The sequence below is a fragment of the Mustela lutreola genome, chromosome 9 (genome assembly GCF_030435805.1).
Source record: "Mustela lutreola isolate mMusLut2 chromosome 9, mMusLut2.pri, whole genome shotgun sequence".
NCBI classification, from domain to species: domain Eukaryota; kingdom Metazoa; phylum Chordata; class Mammalia; order Carnivora; family Mustelidae; genus Mustela; species Mustela lutreola.
The window spans coordinates 21980073-22001402 of NC_081298.1; the positions used below are offsets into that span (position 1 = coordinate 21980073).

General features: G+C 49.9%; 1 protein-coding gene across 3 annotated transcripts in view; it reads left to right on the top strand.

Moving 5' to 3' along the window:
* SOGA1 (suppressor of glucose, autophagy associated 1) overlaps positions 1–21330 on the top strand; it is a 68487-nt gene that overhangs the window by 25306 nt on the left and 21851 nt on the right. For 2 of the 3 annotated variants that reach the window (XM_059133291.1, XM_059133290.1), the window contains exons 3-8: positions 1437–1595; positions 13078–13140; positions 13762–14937; positions 16141–16281; positions 18514–18639; positions 19603–19833. In XM_059133291.1, the coding sequence (XP_058989274.1) occupies positions 1437–1595; positions 13078–13140; positions 13762–14937; positions 16141–16281; positions 18514–18639; positions 19603–19833 (1896 nt within the window). The remainder of the gene's footprint in view (positions 1–1436; positions 1596–13077; positions 13141–13761; positions 14938–16140; positions 16282–18513; positions 18640–19602; positions 19834–21330) is intronic. The other variant, XM_059133292.1, reaches the window with a different exon arrangement.

Here is a 21330-nt window from a genome sequence, read left to right on the forward strand (position 1 = left end):
GATACTAACGGGTTGCTCACCCCACGATGTGGACAGGGGAAGATTCTGGCCATCCTTGGAGATCTTCAGAGGCAGAGTGTGGCAGTGGGCAACAGAGGGAGGGGGAGGCAGGGCTGAATTTCCTTTCTGGCCGTTGTTTTTCCTGGCCTGTCTCTCACACTGCCAGTGGGTCCATACCAAGCTGGGCCTGGGTCCAGGCAGAGGGCAGAGGCAGGGAGGGCCCTCTTCGCTTCCGGCGTGGAGGAGGCCCTCTTCCCCTGCTGTTTCCGAGCCTGGCAGGCCTGGGGCGTTGGGCTGTCTGCCCCTTACATACCTCTTGCTGGCAAAGCCCTCGGACGCCTCCAGAGCCTGGCCACGTTGGCCTCTCAGGCAGATTCTAGGGGCTCCCTCTAGCTCAGCTTACCCTGCCTTGGCATGACCCCGAGTCAGGTCACTTAGGCAGCGAGCCTCACACAGAATTGGGGTAAAGGTGCATGAATTTGGCACATGGTAGGTTTTTGACAAATGATAGTGCCTGGATGGCTCAGGGGTAGTTGGGACTTACCGGCTCAGAGGACCCTACCACACCTCCAGGGGCTCCCCTTTCCTGGCCTTTGACCCTCAGGGTGTCCTTGAGGAAACGGGGTGCTTTGCTGCAGAGCCCTGGCACCAGGATTGGCATTTGCAGCTCTGTTAGTTCCTTTCTGTAGGGATGACTTGGACCCACGCCCAGCCTTTGTCATTTAGAGCATGTTCTATATCCCAGACAATTGGAAACCAGCCTCAGGGTCACATCGTGACTTCCAGCAAGTCATGCCCCTCTCTGAGCTTCGGCCTGAGCACTCCCCCAGCACTCGCTGTGCTGGCCCAGGGCCGAGGTGTTTTGTGCAATTGCTGATTCAGTCCTCCTGCTGGGCCCGTGAGGCTGCCACTGTTACTACACCCATTTTGCAGTTAAGGAAACTGAGGCACAGGGTGGGGAAATGGTTTGCCCAGGATCACGTGCTGGTTGGTGGCAGCAGTGGGATTCGGATGGCTCTGGGGGCTGCCCGTCTTGCTCTGGTTTCCACTCCAGCTGACTTCCCTTCCTTTAAAATGAGCTGGCCCTGCCATAGGCTCTTGTGAGAATTGGAAACACCGAATGTGCTGGATAATGGAGAAGGCCTTGCTTAAGAACAGGCAGGGTCTTCCCAGCTTCCTGGGGCCTGAACTGTGTTATAGACACCGGGAGCACAGGGTGCCTGAGTTTGGGTTTTGCTTCTGCTCTTTTCTGGTTGTGTGACCCCCCTACCCTCTACTGACTTCTCTGTGCCTCGGTTTTCTCATCTGTTAAGTGGGAGTGGTGAGAGACCCTGTCTGCTGGGGGGTTGCTCTGCAGCCAAGGCTGGGCAGGGCAGAATGGGGCCCAGCGGAACGGGGCGGGGTGGGGTCCCTGCTCATCACCCACCCTTGCGCAGGTCTCTAAGGACATCTCCGTGCGGCTGCATAAGGAGCTAGAGGCGGTGGAGAAGAAACGGGCGCGGCTGGAGGAGGAGAACGAGGAGCTCCGGCAGCGGCTCATCGAGACCGAGCTGGCCAAGCAGGTGCTGCAGACGGAGCTGGAACGGCCGAGAGAGGTGAGGACCCGTCCGTCCCAGGCAGGGCCAGGCTGGGGCAGGTGGGCGCATGCCAGCCCCACCCAGCCGGGGCTCTGAACTGCTGTGTCTGCACAGTTAAGCCTGTAACTGGCAGAGCTGTCTTATTCATGCGTTCATTCCTGCAACACACATTTCCCAAGTACTGCTGTGTGCGCTGTGTCCCAGACGCTGAGGGCACAGTGGTGAATGAAAGACACTGATTCCTGTCCTCCAGGAGCCCATAGGCCAATGAAGGAGACAGTCATCCACCTAAGAACCGCAGCTGTGGGAGGATTAACCGGGAAGCACTCCACGGTGCCCAGTGTGGGGCCTGGCCCTCTGCCTCAGTTTCCTCACCTACAGAATAGGACAAGGATGCCCCCAGTCTTGAGGACTCACTGTAACTTGTGTGGACGTGATTTAGGGGCTGCCATTTGGTGTGAGGCAGTGCTGGGGCCGAGCCTCTGGCCGGTGTCTCAGCACAGATGTTAGGACGTTAGATGCTTCCTGAAATATGGCCCCCAGGCACCAGCCTCTCTGGCTTTGCTCATGTGAGTCCTTCCACTTATACATACTTACTGTCTTCTGCTTTGTGTTGGGCATGTGGCGTGTTAAGTACCGTGCTAGACACTTTTCCCCTCAATAATTTCATAAAGGCCCAGTGAGGTTGTGATTGTACCCATTTTTGGATAGGAAACAGCCCCTGAAGAGAAAGAGAGATGTCCTCAGGTTGCACGCGGCCCAGGGGCTCTGTAGAATGCCTCTTGAAAGCCATCCGCCTAGGTGATGCCTAGGGGCTAGAATCCTCTAGAATCAGGGGTCTGTGTTCCCGACGGCTCTGGGCACCTTCTGACCACAGAGACACAGCTGGGCCTCAGCTGTCTGGCTGCGCATGAGGGTGTCCTGGGATTGTACATTGTTCTAGGGCACTCCTCACCTTCTCCGAGGGCAAGCATGTCAGTGTTCCAGGACTGGAACACCACAGCCCTGAGGCCAGAACAGTTCTCCAGCTACCCTTCCTCTGGGCGTGTTGGTGTGACGTGCCAGTAGCTTCTCAGTGTAGAGACAGAGGGCATTTGCTGCTAAGGGCCAGGGGGGAGGTCCCCTCCCTCAGGCAGCCTCCTGCTCCCTGACCTTCCCGCCCCTCCTGCCCTGTGGTCTGGCCCACAGCACAGGGGCCCTCTTCACACATCTCAGTGCTGCCACCCTTGATAGTGAAAAGGGGAGAGAGTTTCAGAGAGTGCCTTGAAGCTTAGCATGTGTCTTTTTTGTTTTTTAAAGATTAATTTATTTATTTTGGAGAGAGTGTGTGTGTTATCAGGGGGAGGGGCAAGGTTGAGAAGCAGACTCCTTACTGAGCACATGACCCTGAGATGATGACCCGAGCCAAAATCAAGAGTCGGAAACTTAACTGACTGAGCCACCCAGGCGCTCCAACTCAGCGTGTTTCTATTGTAAAGGAGAGGAAACTGAGGCCCAGAGAGGGACAGGTTGCCTGACTTCAGCGCCCCCTTCCTTAGCAGAAGCCACATCCCCTCTAAGTTTTCGTTTCTCCGTTTGATATTAGGATAATAACAGTACCCAGCCCATGAGGTTGTTTATGACAGATTGAGTAACCATAGAACCCTATGAAGAAGTTAAAAAGAATAAAGTAGTATGGCAATTCCTGAACAAATTAAATATGCAATTATTATTATATGAGCCAGCAATTCCACTTTGGGATCTGTGCCCCAAAGAACTGAAAGCAGGGACCTGAACAGATATTTGTACCCCTCTGTTCTGAGCAACAATATTCATGATAGGCGAAAAGTAGAAGCAACCCAAATGGCCATCAGTGTATATATATATATACAGTAGACTCTTGGTAAGCTTTGAAAAGGAATGAAATTCTCACACATGCTACACCATGGATGAACCTTGAAGACATGATGCTAAGTGACATAAGCCAGCCACCAATGGACCAGTATTAGATGGTTCCAAGTATAGGACATATGTAGGGTAGTCCAAATTCATGGAGGCAGAAAGCAGGGTAGAGGTAGCCAGGTGCTGGAAAGAGGAGGGAGTGGGGAATTGGTATTCAGTGGGTATAGAGTTTCAGTTTAGGATAATAAAAAAGTTCTAGAGATGAATAGTGGTTGCTTGGCAAAGCGAATGCACCTAGTGCCACTGAAATGTATCCTTGAAAATGCCTAGAAATGGTAAATTTCATGCTATGTATATGTTAGCACAGTTAAACAAAAAAAAAAAGAAGGTAGATATGTAAGTACTAGTGCTGAAAGATATCTAATAAGAAAAGAAAGTTAGAGAGCTGTGTGTGTATATATATTTATATAGTGCAGTCCCACTAAGTATTTTGAAAAGGCATACAGAGCAGACTGGTTTTGGGGCATGTGTATGTGCAAATGCATGGCAGAGGCGTGGAGGAAAATCCCCTGAACTAAGGAGTGAGAGATGGTGGGAATGGCACAGGAAAGAAAATGAGTTTGCTTCATGTTCTTTTAATTAGTGCTGTAGTTAGGTGGATTTGGGTGGGGGGATTATTTGTGAAGTTTGAAATACAGTCAAGCATGTAAAGAACCCCATATGGGGCTGCGTGGTGCTGGGCAGTAGGTGCTCAAGAAATACTGGTTCAGTTCCCCTAGGAAGGCAATGTCAGCAAGGCAGGTCTGGCCCTCCCGGACATGCCCCTTGGCTTGTTGGGATCTGGGCAAGGGGGCGTGGCCCTGTGCTTATTTGCTGATTGCCTGCTCCCCTTCCCCTCCTCCTTCCTGACATGGTTTCCATGGAGTTGAGGGTCCCTTAGCCATTCTGTCAGAGCTGCTGGAGTCCCATCATCCAGCTCTGCCTTTGCCATCCTGACAGGTTGCTGTGGCGATACTGTCACCCAGCTGGGAACAGGAGCCCCTGGCCTGAGCTGATGTGGTTCCCATGGAGATCACTCTTCGCTGGAGAGAAGGGAGGGTGGCCAGCCCCACCCGCCCTCTGCAGTGGCACCGTTGCCCAGCTGGGCTGTGGCTAAAGAATTGTAACAGCAGCCTCCCCCTCGTCCAGTATCATTCTCGAGTTTTAGGCAGAAAGCCAGTATGAGTGTTGACATGATGTATTAGAATATAGTGGCTGTGTCCGAGTGCTTGCTCTGTACCAGGCGCCACAGCAAAGGCCTCTCAACATACCTCGAGCTGTTATCCTCATTTTATAGGTGCTACTCTTCTCGACAGTATTTTAATCATAATTCACATTCTATAGGAGCACCTGGGTGGCTCAGTGGGTTAAAGCCTCTGCCTTCAGCTCAGGTCATGATCCCAGGGTCCTGGGATCGAGCCCCACATCAGGCTCTCAGCTCCTCGGGGAGCCTGCTTCTTCTTCGCTCTCTCTGCCTGCCTCTCTGCCTACTTGTGATCTCTGTCTGTCAAGTAAATAAATAAAAAATCTTAAAAAAAAAAAATTCACATTCTATAAAAGTCACCATTTAAAAATGTCAAATTTAACGGTTTTGATTTTTTGTTTTTTTGGGTTTTTTTAAAGATATTATTTATTTATTTGACAGAGAGATAGATCACAAGTAGGCAGAGAGGCAGGCAGAGAGAGAGAGGGAAGCAGGCTTCCTGGTGAGCAGAGAGCCGGATGTAGGGCTCTATCCCAGGATCCTGGAATCATGACCCAAGCTGAAGGCAGAGGCTTTAACCCACTGAGCCACCCAGGTGCCCCAAATTTAATGGTTTTTAATGTATTCATGGTGTTGTACGTCCATCACCATGATCTAACTCTAGAATATTTCCATTGTCCCTGAAAGAAAGCCCATACCCGTTAGCAGTCACTCCTCATTCCCCCCTGCCCTCCAGCCCCTGGCAACCACTAATCTCCACGGTGGCTCTGGATTTGCCTGTCCCGGACATTTCATACGAATGGAATGCTGTGATAGGTGATGTTTTATGACTGGCTTTTTTCACGCAACATCAGGTTTTCAAGGTTCATCTGGGTTGAAGTATGTGTCAGTACTTAATTCCTTTTTATGGTCAAATAATAATCCATTGTATAGATAGACATTTTGTGTGTCCACTCATCAGTTGATGGACATTTGGGTTGTTTCCGCCTTCAGACTAGTAGAAGGAATGCTGCTCCGTACATTTGCACACGGGTTTTGTACAAGATCCGGGTTTAGCTCTCCTGGGTGTATACCCAGGAGTGGACTGCTGCATGTAGATGGGACTAGGAAAAGACTAAGATGGGCTTCCAACCCAGAACTCTATCTCCCAAAGTCACCCCAACTCTTAGGTGCTGCCCCGCTTTCCTCACCCTGTCCAGGGACCTCCCTAGGATCCGCTGTGTTTTCAGAGCCTCTAAAGGGGCTGCTAACTGCAGGGAGGGAGCCCCTCTGTCTCTGGCACCAGCTTCTTACCCTGATTCCCACTCTGATGGGGTAGACAGGGCGCTGACCGGCATCACATCACCCAGGTTCAACGCTGGGTTCTGCTGGCGGTGTCGTCTGATGCATCCAGGCCGTGGTTTGTGTGGTGCGGGTCAGGCTCGAATTTGGGGTCACACGAGCCTGAGTTTGAATGCTGGCGTTCACGTTGCCACTCACTTGCCAGTGACTGTGCTGCTGGGCCAATCGTGTAACTGTCCCAGGGCTTGGTTTGTTCTTTTATAAAACAGGAATATGCGTGCCTGCTTCTCAGGGATGAGCAGGTGAGGTGCTTAGAGGAGGGGAAGGGCTTGGTAAATGCTGGGGATCCTCATCACCCTTTCAAACTGCTGGCTGGCTCTGGGTCTGCAGTCCCATTTACCTTAAAGAACACATTTCTGCTGCCCTTAGCAAGGCGGGGTCTATAGCAAGCTGCCACTTGCCCGGATAAGGAGCAGTTACATCGCAAATTGTGCCTGCCGTTGTCAGTGTGAGTCCCCGTGACTTCTGACGTGAGGCTCATGTCTAAGCCAGTCTTTGCTTCCTTCCCCCAGATAGTCTCCCCTTAGCGCGGAGCCGCGTGGCCTCTAGCTGCCTCAGTCTTCAAGATGCACCCCCACCGCAGGCCCCCTCTAGAGTAAATTTTGCACGCACAGCGCCCGTCTGTGTTTTCAGTGAGACCCTTTCAAGCATCCCCTCCATATTTGGTGAAAATCTGCCCAGCTGTTTTGGCAGCAGGTTCATTTTTATTCCTTGAAGGTTGGTCTCTGTTTCCTGGCAGCATGGGAGCAGGGAAGGCATTGGAGCACAGGGGCCCCTCCAGAGCTGAGCTCAGGCAGCTTCTCTGTGCGGCCTGGACATGCGGGGGACCCAATCTACTAGAGAGAAAGATGAGGCAGGACATAGGCTGTGCTCCTAGCAGGAGCCATTAGACCAAGGATGCTGAAAGGCCCTACCCTGGCTGCTCAGAGATGGTCTTGTGAGTTGCTGCTGGTCTGTGGGGAAGTCCCTGATGTTTGCAGGCCAAAGAATGTGCCCTTGGGGTCCGTCACTTAGAGACAGGCATTCTTGTTGGTGGCTGCGACTGTCCCTCCTTGCCCCTTTCTTCCCACTCTCCTGAGGCCTGGGGCCAGAACATCTGCCCCTGGGGGCTCCACAAAGGGGCTCTGACAGGCCCTGGCTCCCTCAAGGGGCACCGCAGCCCCCCAGGCCGCCTGGCCAGCTGCTGCCCTGCAGAGGGAAGGAGGTCTTTGTGCTCTGTGAGCCTGCCTTGTTTTCCCTCCAGAGCTGAAGGGTAGTGTGGGAGCCCAAATGGCTTGGGAGGGGGGAGAGGGAGGGTCAGTTCTAACCAGAAAAGGCTGCAGTCCCTCTGGTCCTGAAAGTGTTTCCCGCTCTGGCCCCTCGTCTCTGCCCACTGCCCTCCCTTCCCAGTGAGGTTACATGGGAGGTTCATGGTACTCAAAGTGTACTGTCTGCCAGTTGGAGAGGTGTCCAGGGACTTTTCTTGGGACAGTATGTAAAAAACTTCTCACTATGATTTTCTTCCCTCCACCCGACAGGTTAGAGGAAGACTAATAGAAAATATAAGTAAGTCATAAGAAGGAAAAATTCACCTGTAATCCAGTATTCAGGGGGAGTTACTCTGAGTAATTATCAAATTATTATTTGGGTGGCAGGGGCATATACTTCCAAAACATTTCTCTTCTTACATGCACACACATATTGCAATGTATAGGTCTAGATGCATTTTTTTTCCCTTCTAACAGAAGTGCTCAGTGAAGCAAAAATATCACTACAAAAGCACATCAGGGCGGGCCCAGCCTACCACTAAGGGTACATCTGACCCCAGTGGTATTGGTTGCCTTGGGCAGAAAAACTGGGGACTTGGGCTCACTTTGTTCCTTTTTGTGATTTTTTTTTTAAAGTGTAGTTGACGCACAACGTGACATTGGTATCAGGTGTACGACATAGTGATTGAACAAGTCTGCACATTTTGCTGTCCTTACCATAGGTGTAGCTGCCGTCCGTCACCATGCAGCCCTGTTACAACACCATCGACTATATCCTGTGCTGTACCTTTCATCCCAGAGACCTATTCAGTCCATAACTGAAAGCTTAGATCTCTTACATTGCCCCCAAATTCCCCCATTTTTGTGGTTTTTGAAGCTTGAATAATGTGAATGTGTTATCTAAAAAAATAATAGAAATAATAATAACCCTACATAAAAAATGAGAAGGAAAGCCTCTCTTAACCACCTCCTTCAATTCTGCTCCTGACCCAGCTTAACCCGTGGTTAGCAGGTTGATTTGTATCTTTTTAGCCTTTCTCCGTGTTCACACAATGTGTATTTCTCTGTGTATTTTTAGAAAATAAAGATGGGATTATATTGTATCCATGGTTTCTGTAACGTGTAGAATAATGTAGCATGAACACAAACTTCTTAAAAATGCTGGGTGGTTGGGGTTTTCTTCTGCCTGAGGTGCTTATTATAAAAATCAGAGATCACAGAGTCAAGTAAACATAGGAAGGAAAGAAAAGTCTAAAAGAGCACTGTCTATTTCAGTATTTAAACACAGAGCCAAAGGTCAAGAAGGAGCTCCAACTCTCTGGCTGCTGTGGTCACCCTCAGGTTGGGGAGAGAATGACAGGGCCAGGGCGGGGGTGGGGGGGACTTCTGATTGTCACTGTTGTGTAGATTTACAGTGAGGTATTTTTCTATATTAATTTATTTTTAAAACTATTTTGGAATGAGAAAAAAGTCTTAAAGAAAAAGCTGGAGGACTGTGTCTCCCCCACCCTCCACAAATGTGGGGTAAGACAGAGCCAAGTGTAAGTTTGCTTTATTCTCATTGTGAACAGCCTGGGTGGGGTATGTTCTTTGCGAGCGCGCGCGCGCGCGCACACACACACACACACACACACACACAGTATGTTCTTCTCACACACACACACACACACACACACACACACACACCCTATTTCTCTAACAATGGTAACATGCTCTAGGTTTTTCCTTTTTATAACAGCTTTATTGAGATATAATTCACATACGATAAAGTTCATCTTTTTAAAATGTACAGTTCAGTGGTTTTGTAGACTATTCAGAGCTGAACAACCTTCACCACTTTCTCCGTCCAGAACCCCAAGCCCATCAACAGTCTCTCCCCAGCCACTGGGGGGGCCACGCCCAGCCCTGGGCAACCACTGATCTGCTCTCTATCATTGTGGATTTGCCTACTGTGGACATTTTATGTAAATGGTATCCTACATTGTGTGGCTTTTTGGGACTGGCTTCCTTCACTTAGCGTGCTGTTTTCAGGATACACACATATGGTATCAAGTACGAGTCCTTCGTTATTTTCGGTGGGTGAGCGATGATACTCTGCGTGTGGATATACCACATTTTGTCCATTTGTCAGTTGGTGGACATTTGGGTTGTGGGTTTTGTTGCACGGGTTCCTTCTTTTCCTTACCCAGATGTCCCAGAGACTTTACTATGTCAGGAAATCCCACTCCTGTCCTTCCTTTTTAATGGTGTTAGGCATGGTAGGATTTCATTTTTTTTTTTTTTTTTAGATTTTATTTATTTATTTGATAGAAAGAGATCACAGATAGGCAGAAAGGAAGGCAGAGAGAGAGGGAGAAGCAGACTCCCTGTCCGATGTGGGGCTCGATTCCAGGACCCTGAGATCATGACCTGAGCCGAAGGCAGAGGCTTAACCCACTGAGCCATCCAGGTGCCCTGGATTTCATTCCTTTATATGTGGTGGGTGAGACCTCATAGCGCCCTGCCCCCCCTTCCTGTCACCCCATTTCCTCCCTCCAGGGAGTCTGCAATGCTTGACAATCACCTGAAGCGGCTCAGTTCTGTAGGGAGAGGAAGGGTTTCGCCCAGGATGAGAAACTCAAGTGTTGCAGGATTGCCGGAGTTCAGCTCCCAGGGGAGGCCTCCCTTCCCCCTCAGCTTGCAATAAGCCAGCCCGGATCTGCCAGCCTCACCGTCACCTCACCACTCACTCCATGCCCGGGTGTCCCTTTGAGCACCCCCTTCCCAGGCGCCATTTATGGGAGGGGCTGTTTGTGGAGGGCACCTGTTTTGAGGCTTCACCCCATTTCCAGCCTTCTCCTTGATTTTCAAAAGATCCCAGATCAGCCCTTCTCACATACTGGCTCTTCGCTCTTGGCCCCCAGCGGCTGAAATGTCAGCCTCTGTCTTCCTGCCTCATTTGCATTTCAAAAGGTCTCTTTAGGATTTGATTGGGCTCCAAGATACACTTCAGACCCCAGCTGGAGTTCAATTCCTGGGCTCTCTGGTTCTAGGCTGGGCACACTGTAGAATCAACCTGGGAAGCTGTTTGAAAATCCCAATGCCTGGGACCCACCCTGGACGATTACAGCAGCATCTCTGGCACCGGGAGCATCAGCATTTTTTGTTCAACTTCCCCCAGGTAATTGTGATGCGCACCCAGGTTGAGAGCTGCTGTGCCCCCAACACTCGGAGCACATTTTCTCCTTCCAAGTCTTGGGGAACTATGTCGGGACCTCGGTCGAGAACTGGCCCCGGGTCAGCTATGGATTTACTGTGGGACCTTTCTCCCACCTACAGCGAGCTGGGGGCTTGGATTAGATCCATGGTTCTTGATGAAGTTCTAGAATATAGGTGAGGTTCAGTGGGGTGAGGTCCGGAGCCGATGACCAAGAAAGAATTCTTGAGACATTTTTGGTGCAAAATGGTGGTTTATTAAAGCACAAGAACAGGACCTGTGGGCAGGAAGAGCTGCTGCCCCCTTGCTGCTGACCACCCCCCACCTCAAGTGGTGAGGGATGGCAGGTTAAGTACCATGGAGTTGGGGGGAGGTAAGGAAAAGGGAGGTTTCAATAGAATTTTCATACGCTAAAGAGGACCTACAAAAGATACCAGATACCAGAGGCCTTGCCATTGCCAAGGTCGTTTTGCCCTGTAGCAAGGTATTAACATTAAGATGGGTGGGAAATTCCTAAAGAATGTCACCTCTGTCCCACCCAGGAGTGTGGGGGTGGGGGAAGATTGGAGGGTGTCAGCTTTTGCTTTGTTCTCAGCCAGCCTTCTGTTCTCTCATCAATTCTCACCTTCAGGGATGGGTGTGAGAGGTGGGGGGCTAGGGAAGCATGCATTCAAACACCTGGGAGCACTCAGAAAATACTTGAACTTGAAAAGTAAAGGCAACCCAAGCGAGGTTCTGTACATTTAGTATAAATCATCCTTCTCGCGGGAAGGAATGTTCAACACACTCTTCCATCTGAGTGACTTTTAAAAGTTATTTTTTTAAAAAAATTTTAAAAGATTGTATTTATTTATTAGAGCAAAGAGAGGGGCAGAGGGAGAGGGAGAGAGAGAATTTCAAGCAGAATCCCCACTGAGCACTTTGTGGGGGACGAGTGGGGAGCTCGAACCCTTGACCTTGAGATCATGACCTGAGCTGTTATCAAGTCAGTCTCTTAACCGACTGAGCCACCCAGGAGCCCCCTGAGTGACTTTTTTAAACATCAAGAAACTTTAGGAGAAATTATTGTAACATTTCCTCAAGTTCCCCTCCATAGGGCTTGAGCCATTTTGCATTCTTCCCAGAGGAATACGACTTTTCCTGCTTCTCCATAGCTTCACCAATAGAATATATTGTCAGATGTTTGGATTTTTTTTTTTTTTTTTAAGATTTTATTTATGTGACAGACAGAGATCACAAGTAGGCAGAGAGAGAGGGGGAAGCAGGCGCCCCGCTGAGCAGAGAGTCCAACATGGGGCTCCATCCGATGATCCTGAGATCATGACCTGAGCCAGAGGCAGAGGCTTTAACCCACTGAGCCACCCAGGCACCCCTCTAGATGTAGTTTTAATTTGCATTTCTCCATCTTGAATAGGGTTGAACATCTTCCTCTGGTTACAAGCCGTTTTACCTTTCTTTTCCTGAGCAGTTTTTCTATCTCTAGCACATTTTAGTATATGTTTGTTGGCCTTTTTGTTTCATATCCTAAGCTCTATATGTACTTAGGATATTAACCCTTTGTCAGTGCAATAAACTGCAAATGTTCTTCCCAGTATCGTTTATACTTTTACTTTCTTAGGGTACTTTTTTCCATGTAGAATTTGCTTATCTAATTAAGAGTATTAATTTCTTAAAAAAATCAGTTTCTTTCCATATCAGTTCTGGATTTTTGAATTATGATTATTTTGGTGTTATTTTGCATGAAAACTTACAATTTAAGTTGTGAAAAATCAAGCCGTCCCTCCTGTGTAATTGTGATCTGTTTTACCCATTATGCATTTGTTTATTAGTATGCATTCCGAATTAAAGTTCACAAGGACAGGATTCCCCCTGAAATGGAGATTTGTGTGTTTATGGAAGAGTCCCCTTGGGAATAATGCCACCAAGGAGCCTCAGAGCATTCACACTAACGGCTTTGGCCCATCTGCTGGGGAGCTCTGGAGCTGGGATGGCTGTTAAGAGTTGTTCTGAGCTGAGGCAGGAGGCTCTGGACCAGTCATTGCATCTGGGCATATCATCTTGAACGAGGGGGCTGCCCTCAGCCAGCGGCATCACTTAGGTCTTAGTTGGGGGAACAAGTGCCCCAGTTCTGAGGAGGCGGGAATCTGAGTGGAGCCCATAGCATCCTCCCCAGGTATCCTGTCTGGCTTGTTCACTGCCGTGTCCTCTGTGCCTCGCTGTACCTGGCACATAATAGGTACTCAAGAAATCTTCGGTGAATGAATGAAAGACGTAGAAGAACAGAAACCCAGATTTCTGGGTCTTGGCCCAGGCGAACTGGATCATAATGTAGGTGTGGGTTTGGAGGGGAACCCTGGGCATGTGTGATCAGAGTCCTCTCCTTATATGCTTCTGGTGTTCTGGGTGTTCTTGAAGACCCCTGTAACTCAGTAGTTGGTGCTTGTCAAGCACTGATCTTGGCTGGGCTAGGCTGGGCAAGGAGGGGGGCCCACAGTGGAACCCAAGGCACCTTGACTACTTTCGATGCCCATCATCAACCTATGAGCTTTCAGTTTTCTGAGTTTTTTTTTGTATTTTGTTTTTAATTTCTAGCATTCCTTGAAGAAGAGAGGAACCCGCTCCCTGGGGAAGACAGACAAGAAGCCTTCGGTGCAGGTATTTCCTGGCAGACCCCATGGCCCCCACAGGCAATTTTGAATCTGAAGGGCAAGGCCTAACTCCAAGTGGCCCGGGAAGCCCACTCTTCCCCAGCCTCAACCCCGCCCTTCTCCTTTTCACTTTCTTGGCTTCAGTGCTCATTTCACTTCCCAATATGATGCCCGGAGCCCATGGTTTTTGCACTGGCAGATGGATCAAGTGCTCCATACAGATGTGGTGCAGGTCAGGCATAGGGTACGGTTAGCTTCTTGTGATCCTGGATTGTCAGCGTGCCAGGCACTTTTCCTACAATATCTCTTTTAATCCTCCCCGTGGCTCCATGAGGAAGGGAGTGTTACTGCCCCATTTTACAGATGAGGAAACTATAGTAGTCATGGTAGCAGCAGTGGCAGCAACAGTTGTGTGGCAGGATGTTGTCTACTCCAGGAAGCCCTCCCAGATTCCCCAGGCTGTGCCACATCAAGGAGGTCTCCCTCCCTGTCTCCCCTGCTCCTCGAGAGTCAGGGCCTTGTCTGATTCCTTCCTGTGTCCCCCAGCACGTAGTTAGTGCTCCCTGAAGTGCGGTCGTGACACTCACCTTCCTGAGTCCTGTGTGTCCTTGTGTCCATCCGGCTGCAGGAGGACAGCGCGGACCTGAAGTGCCAGCTGCACTTTGCAAAGGAGGAGTCAGCCCTCATGTGTAAGAAGCTCAGCAAACTCGCCAAGGAGAATGACAGCATGAAGGAGGAGCTGCTCAAGTACCGCTCGCTCTTCGGGGACCTGGACGGCGCCCTGTCCGCCGAGGAGCTGGCGGACGCGCCCCACTCCCGGGAGACCGAGCTGAAGGTGCACCTGAAGCTGGTGGAGGAGGAAGCCAACCTGCTGAGCCGCCGCATCGTGGAGCTGGAGGTGGAAAACCGAGGCCTGCGGGCAGAGATGGACGACATGAAGGATCACGGGGGTGGCAGCGGCGAGGCCCGCCTGGCCCTCTCTGCGCTGGGCGGCGGTGAGTGCGGGGAGAGCCTGGCCGAGCTGCGGCGGCACCTGCAGTTCGTGGAGGAGGAGGCGGAGCTGCTGCGGCGCTCGTCGGCCGAGCTGGAGGACCAGAACAAGCTGCTGCTGACCGAGCTGGCCAAGTTCCGCGCGGAGCACGAGCTGGACGTGACACTGTCGGAGGACAGCTGCTCCGTGCTCAGCGAGCCCTCGCAGGAGGAGCTGGCAGCCGCCAAGCTGCAGATCGGCGAGCTCAGCGGCAAGGTCAAGAAGCTGCAGTACGAGAACCGGGTGCTGCTCTCCAACCTCCAGCGCTGTGACCTCGCCTCCTGCCAGAGCACGCGGCCCATGCTGGAGACGGATGCCGAGGCCGGGGACTCTGCCCAGTGTGTGCCCGCGGCTCTTGGTGACACCCCCGGCCCCCATGCTGCCCGGCTCTGCAGGGCCTGGGAGACCGAGGCGCTGCCTGGGCTGAGGGAACAGGCCGCGCTGGTCAGCAAGGCCATCGACGTCCTGGTGGCCGACGCCAACGGCTTCTCGGCTGGCCTCCGGCTCTGTCTGGACAACGAGTGTGCTGACTTTCGGCTGCACGAGGCCCCCGACAACAGCGAGGGTCCCAGGGATGCCAAACTCATCCACGCCATCCTGGTGAGGCTGAGTCTGCTGCAGCAGGAGCTCAACGCCTTCACACGCAAGGCGGATGCTGCCCTGGGGGGCTCTTCCAAGGAGCAGCCAGAGCCCTTCTCATCGCTGCCTGCCTTGGGCTCCCAGGGGCCCTCCAAGGAGTTGCTTTTGGCCAAAGACCTTGGCTCTGACTTCCAGGTAAGATGTCCCAGTCACAGCCCCCGTTACTTCTTTTGTTAGAAATTTTTTGCCAAATCCTATGCAGGACAGAGGGGCACATGGCACTCGAGTGTGCGGCTTACTGGATTTTCCTGAGGGGAGCACACCAGTGTCCTCATCACCCAGAACACGACCTTGTCATCATCACAGCATGATGCCCTTTGAAGTCTTACTGTACGTGTCCTCTCGTGGGCTTGTTTCTCACCCAGATTGTTTTATGTGGTACCTGCTGTCACCACACAACTGATTTTTCTTGTGTAATGTGTCTAGTGGTTCGTGCGCTTACACTGCCGTATTTATTGGTCATGTACTTTTTTGTGCTTGGAGCTGGAGCAAAACCAGACCTGATTCCTGTCCTCTGGTCCCTGTCATCTAGTGGGGAAGAAAGATGTACATCAAGATGTCAGGCCACTGGAATGTGAAATGACAAACAGATAGGAGGGCTCTCAGGGAAGGACACTTGGTTCTGTGAACAAGGAACGTGACCTCGTCTTCAGGTCAGGGAAGGCCTCTGATGTGAGCTGAGATCATAAGGGTTGATTAGCAGGGAAGAGACTTGTAAACAGAGAGAGCAGCCCGTGAGAAGGCATCATGGCCGAAAGGAGCATGGTGTGCCTGTGGGCAAAGGGAAGGAGGGTGGCTGGCTGGGGTATGGGAGCATTTCATCCTGAGAGCAGTGGGAGGGGTCTAAGCACATCCGTACAAATTTAGCTTTTTTTCTGACAACAACACGGTGTAGTTGTGCCATAATTTCTTTAATCTGTGCCCTGCTGATCTGGCTTGACCTTACTTTTTTAAACAAGCAGGAAACCCCCCCCGCCCCTCCCGGCCAATGTTAGATCTCCCCCTTGGTTCTTCTGGAGGTAGGAATGAGCTGAGGCTACCCATGTGGCAGGATTGTTGAGGCTGGCTCAGAAGGTTTGTGCATAAGACATTCTCGGGACCAGGATTCTCACCTACCACTTGGCTACTTATTTATCCTTTCAACAGAGACTCGCTCGCTGAGTAGTTGTAGGCCCGAATCTGGGCTGCAGAGCTGAACCCTCTGAGGCCCCAGCCCTCAAGTGGGTGGTCAGAGCCTTTTCTAGAGCCCAGGGCCTGGGGTGGGGGCTGCGTCTCGCACCCCCTGGGCCCCTCCCCATTGTTACCTTTGGTCTCTTCCGCCTGTGCCTCTGGGTGCAGCCACCTGACTTCAGGGATCTGCCAGAATGGGAGCCCAGGATACGAGAGCCCTTCCGCAGTGGTGACTTGGACTCCAAGCCTGACCCCAGCCGGAACTTCAGGCCTTACCGAGCTGAAGACAATGATTCCTACGCCTCTGAGGTGGGCCTAGGCCTGATGGAGTGAGGGGAGGGCTGGAGGAGAGTGGCTGGGGCCTCCCAGAAGTGGGGAGATCTGTGGAGAAGCTTAGCTGGTGATGACGTGGGTTTTGAGTGTTCTGTGTGGTTCCACGCTTCCAGGCAGCAAGCTGAAAGGGAGACAAGGAGGTCTGGGTCTTGGCCTGATAAAGGAAGCTTATAAACTCATTTGAAAGAAGGGATTTTGTTTTGCTGTACTAAATTTCACAGGGAATTTGATGGTTTATGTCATTTAACGAAACCACTCATTTCTTTAGCGAGAGGGCAGCAATCTTTATAGTCAGGCTGACTGCTTTCATTCAAATTGCACAACTACTATATACTGGCTGTGAGATTGTAGACCAGTCCCTTGACCTCTCTGATCTCTGTTTTCTCACCTTTACAATAAAGGTGATCCCTCAGAGGGCTGTTGAAGGGATTAAATGCCTGAAAAGCCTTATTACAGCCTGATCCTGTTGGGTGAGGAAGAGGAGGATGACACATCTCAGGGCCTCAGGGGACCCACCAGTGTGGCTTTGTGGCCTTTGGCCTGTTCCCATTCTCTGGCTGCATCTTTCTGGCTTGTAACATGGGAGGATTCAAGTGGGTGGAGATTGTTGAATTTCTAGGATTCCCTCATCCTGAGCCTCCCTCCCCAGCCTTCTGAGTCTTCACCACCACTTCATAATGAACCTGGAGTAGGAAAAGGCTCCTGTGGTTGGGATGGAGTCTCCCTGAGACTCCTGAGCCATGGAGAACCTTGTGTGTGTCCCACGTTAAGAACCCTTTTCTTCTGAACATCCATGGAAGGCAATTTTGTGGTCCCAGGAAGGCCAATCTGCAAGTGCCCAGGGGGAGAAATTCCCCTGGAAGCTGATGAATCAAACTAAGTGGTCTGAGCTTCCTAGCAGCCATGGCAAAAAGGGAAAAAACAAAACATTACATGAGATACTTAGTTCTCATTTTCTGAGAAAAGGAGATAGGCCAGCTCACCTGCATGCATTTGGTTATTGTTTCAGTCAGTCACTCTTGACTGAGCAGTTACAACTTTCCAGGCTCTGTGTTAGGCACCGAGTCTAAGAAGAACTCCACAAGAATCTTTCATATAAAATAGGCATACAAGATACACCTTAAGTCAGGGTGCCTTCCATAACCAAGTTTCCATGTTATTGGCTAGATAAAAAAAATTTTTTTTTCCACAGAGGGACATCTTGCTATGTCTGGGAAGGTTTGATGTAGGAGTAGCAGATGATATTTCCTTTTTTTTTTTTTTTCCCTGCTTAACAGGATAGCATAAGAATTTCCCTCTGTTACTAGAAATACTTTAAAAATTTTTAAATTGAAGCATAACACACATAGAAAAGCACTAGTAAGTGGACAGTTAGAATGACTTTCACGAACTGAACACTCCTTTGAAATCAGCGAGCACATTAAGAAGCAAGAGCCTGACCTATCCTTAAGCCTCCCTTCGGGTCCCCATCCAGTCCTCATCCTGACTTCTCTAATAGAATAGATTAGTTCTGCCTGTTTAGCTACAATACTTATAAACACAATTTCCCCTCAAAACCTAGAGCTTTGTCTTTTTCTTAAGATTTTATTATATGGACATTATAAGCAACAAAAAACTAGAGCGAAATCCCAAAGCAGCATTGCATGAAGATATATAAAAGGAAGTCAAGATCACAAGATTGTCAGTTAACCACTGTTCACATTTAAGTGTGTGTCCCCGTGTCCTTTCTGTTTTTCTATTGGGGGTATATATCCTTTTAAATTTTTTATTAAAGTATAATATAATGATATATATGCAATTAAGGACACTATCCTTAAGTGTACGTTGAATGGACTTTTACGTATGCATAGACATGTTAGCCACACCTATTAATCCCCTAATTTATCCAAATTGTTTCTAAATGTTTGTAGTTATAAAACAATGAGACAATGAACATCTTTGCGAAGCCAACTTAGCTTTCTCAATATGTTATTTTCTTCCAATGCATTTCAAAGAGGGAAATTATCAAGGCTAAATTATAATAATAGCTAAATTTGAAGTGCACTGTTTTGCTTAATTGTCTGACAACCCTTTGAAGTAGGGCCAGCCACTGTGCCTGATTTGTACTCCAGGGACAGCTTGGACCCCACTTAACTCTCGTCCTCTGACCACAGCTCTACCCCCCACCCCACTCTCTCCCTGTGTCTGTGTCCCTCATCTCTATCCCAGATCAAGGAGCTGCAGCTGGTGCTGGCTGAGGCCCATGACAGCCTCCGGGGCCTGCAGGAGCAGCTGTCCCAGGAGCGGCAGCTTCGGAAGGAGGAAGCCGACAACTTCAACCAGAAAATGGTCCAGGTGGGTGGTGCCCAGTGCCCGCCCCCCATACTGACTCCAGCATCTCTTCCCTGAACAGAAGGCAGAAACCTTAGGGCTCCACGGGTCTTCAGAAGGCAAGAGTATTGGGAAACTTGAGTCTCCTCACCCTAGCTGTACTTGATCGTGCATCAGCTCTACTGGGCTGGAATCCTGGGCTTGTCATTGATGGCCTGTGTGACCTCAGGCCAATCCTGTCTTCTCTCTAGGCCTCAGTTTCCCACCTATGACATACGGCTCCCATCAGAGCTGAAAGCCTGTATCAGAAAGCCCAGAGGTCTGGCTGCTGATCCAGGCTGGTAGTCCTGCTAATACAAAGCATGTATTAAGCCCTTACTGTATGTCAGGGCTGTGCAGTGCTCTTTTCACACATTATGTCCTTTAGTCCTCAGGATTTCCCCTGTGAGGTGTCTCCATTTTATAGATGGGGACACTGATGCCCAGGGAGCTGAAGTGCTTGGCCCAGGTTGCATATCCAGGGTGAGACTCTAATCCTGATCTCCGCTCTCTCAATCATGACCTTGCATTCCTTCCTCAGGATTTGCAGCTTTTCTCTCCCGGCATGCCCTTCGTGCTCGACATAGGTCATGCCTTCCTGCCCTCCTTGCTCACCCACCCGGGTTCCTCATCAGATGTGAGAGTTCCCGTGAAACTTTGGCAGCCAGCATGTGCTCATTATGTGATGTCACGATTTTTACAGTGAGGCAGAGCCGGGTTCAAATCCCACTTCCCAGTGATCCGTAACTGATCGCTGTTGCTTTTGTGAGTTTCTCTTCCCTGGAGTTTATCCCAGTAGAATGAGCTGACGCTGGTAGAGCCTCTGGCAGGGATCACCAACAGGCACCTCCCAAACTTTCCTCTCTGTCTTTATCTGAGGCCCGGAATGGGAAAGGGGGAGTGCTGGGAAGACCGCTGAGGGTGCTCACGCTCCTGTCCCCCTCCCAGCTGAAGGAGGACCAGCAGAGGGCGCTCCTGAGGCGGGAGTTTGAGCTGCAGAGTCTGAGCCTCCAGCGGAGGCTGGAGCAGAAATTCTGGAGCCAGGAGAAGAACATGCTGGTGCAGGAGTCCCAGCAGTTCAAGCACAACTTCCTGCTGCTCTTCATGAAGCTCAGGTGGTTCCTCAAGCGTTGGCGGCAGGGCAAAATTTTGCCCAACGAGGGGGATGACTTCCTTGAGGTATGGTTCCCCTGGGGCTGGGACTAGGGCAGGGCTAGGGTGGGGAAGATGGGAGTAGACACCCAGGTGGCATTGACAGTCCTGAGGCTCATCCCCAAGCCGTCAGCTTTCAGGCTTCCATCCCTGCATTCATTCACTCGTTCAGCTTTTTGAGAACTAACTCTTTACCAGACACTGTGGCTAGAGATACTGTGATGGAGACAGACGTGGTCCCTCCCCAAAGAGAGCTGATCGGTCTTTAACACCTCACTAAAACTTCATTTCCCTTTGCAATGAACCTCAGAGTCCTCAGCAGGCAACAGTAACTGGGTAAATTCAATAATCTAGTTTTGTTACTATGCCATTATGGGTCCATATAGTACATATTATTTTTTACTACTTTAAGGGATACGTTGTATAGAGTAAAGTGCACACATCTTAAGTGTACAGCTGATGAAGTTTTGTCATGTACATCTGTACATGACGCGTAACGACTAAGCCACCCAGGCCGCCTGATAAAATCTTTAAAAAAAAAAGAGAGAGATATAAACATAATCAGGGCACCTGGGTGGCTCAGTGGGTTAAGTGTCTGCCTTCAACTCAGGTCATGATCTCAGGGTCCTGGGATTGAGCCCCATGTCAGGCTCCCTGCTCTGTGAGAAGTGAGCTTGTCCCTCTCCCTCTGCCCCTCCCCGCCCCACTCATGCTTGCTCCCTTTGTCTTAAATAAATAAATAAAATCTTTGAAAAAAGATGTAAGCATAACCACATACATTGGTAAAAAAGATACATGCACGTGTATAAATATGATATAAACACATACATGTAACTATAAACGATGTACATTCATACTCACAAATATCTGTCCACACTTGCAGAATTTTACATGTGAAATGATAACTATATGTGTGAATGATAAAAAAAAAATGCTCAGGCATGGAGTATGGTATTCTAGGTACTGTTTTAAGTACTTTAGGTGAATGATTGCATTTCATCTTTACAGATATGCTAAGATATGTAGATAATTATTGTTCCCATTCTGCTGCAGATAAAGATCTTTGATTCCTTGCCTCAGTTCTGAAATCCAGAAGTTCTGAGAGAGCTGTGTTTGGTTGTATCTAAACTCAATTGGAAAAGATTGGCCTGATGTTCATTTGGCAGTAAAACCTTTATTTATCCCATTTCCTGTTAATATTCATGTGTTTGTAGGGAAACATGAGTGTGCTTGAGCCTAGAGTGTTACACCAGGCCCTGCTGGGGCAGTGATACCCTCTATAGTGTGGGAACCACATTGTCTTTCTAAATCCCCATGCATTTGGAATTCTCAGCACACCTGGCCCCAAGGATTTTGGAGAAAGAATCAAGCCCCTGTGTCTACAGACAACCATAGTCTGTATGTTTAGATACTCAGGACCAGGGACAGAATTGGGGTGTTTATTCAGGCAGGCCCTGCCCTTCTCCCCCACCATCCTCGGAGTACTTCCCAGTCTCAGTGTCTGCGCTGATATTAGAAACCCTT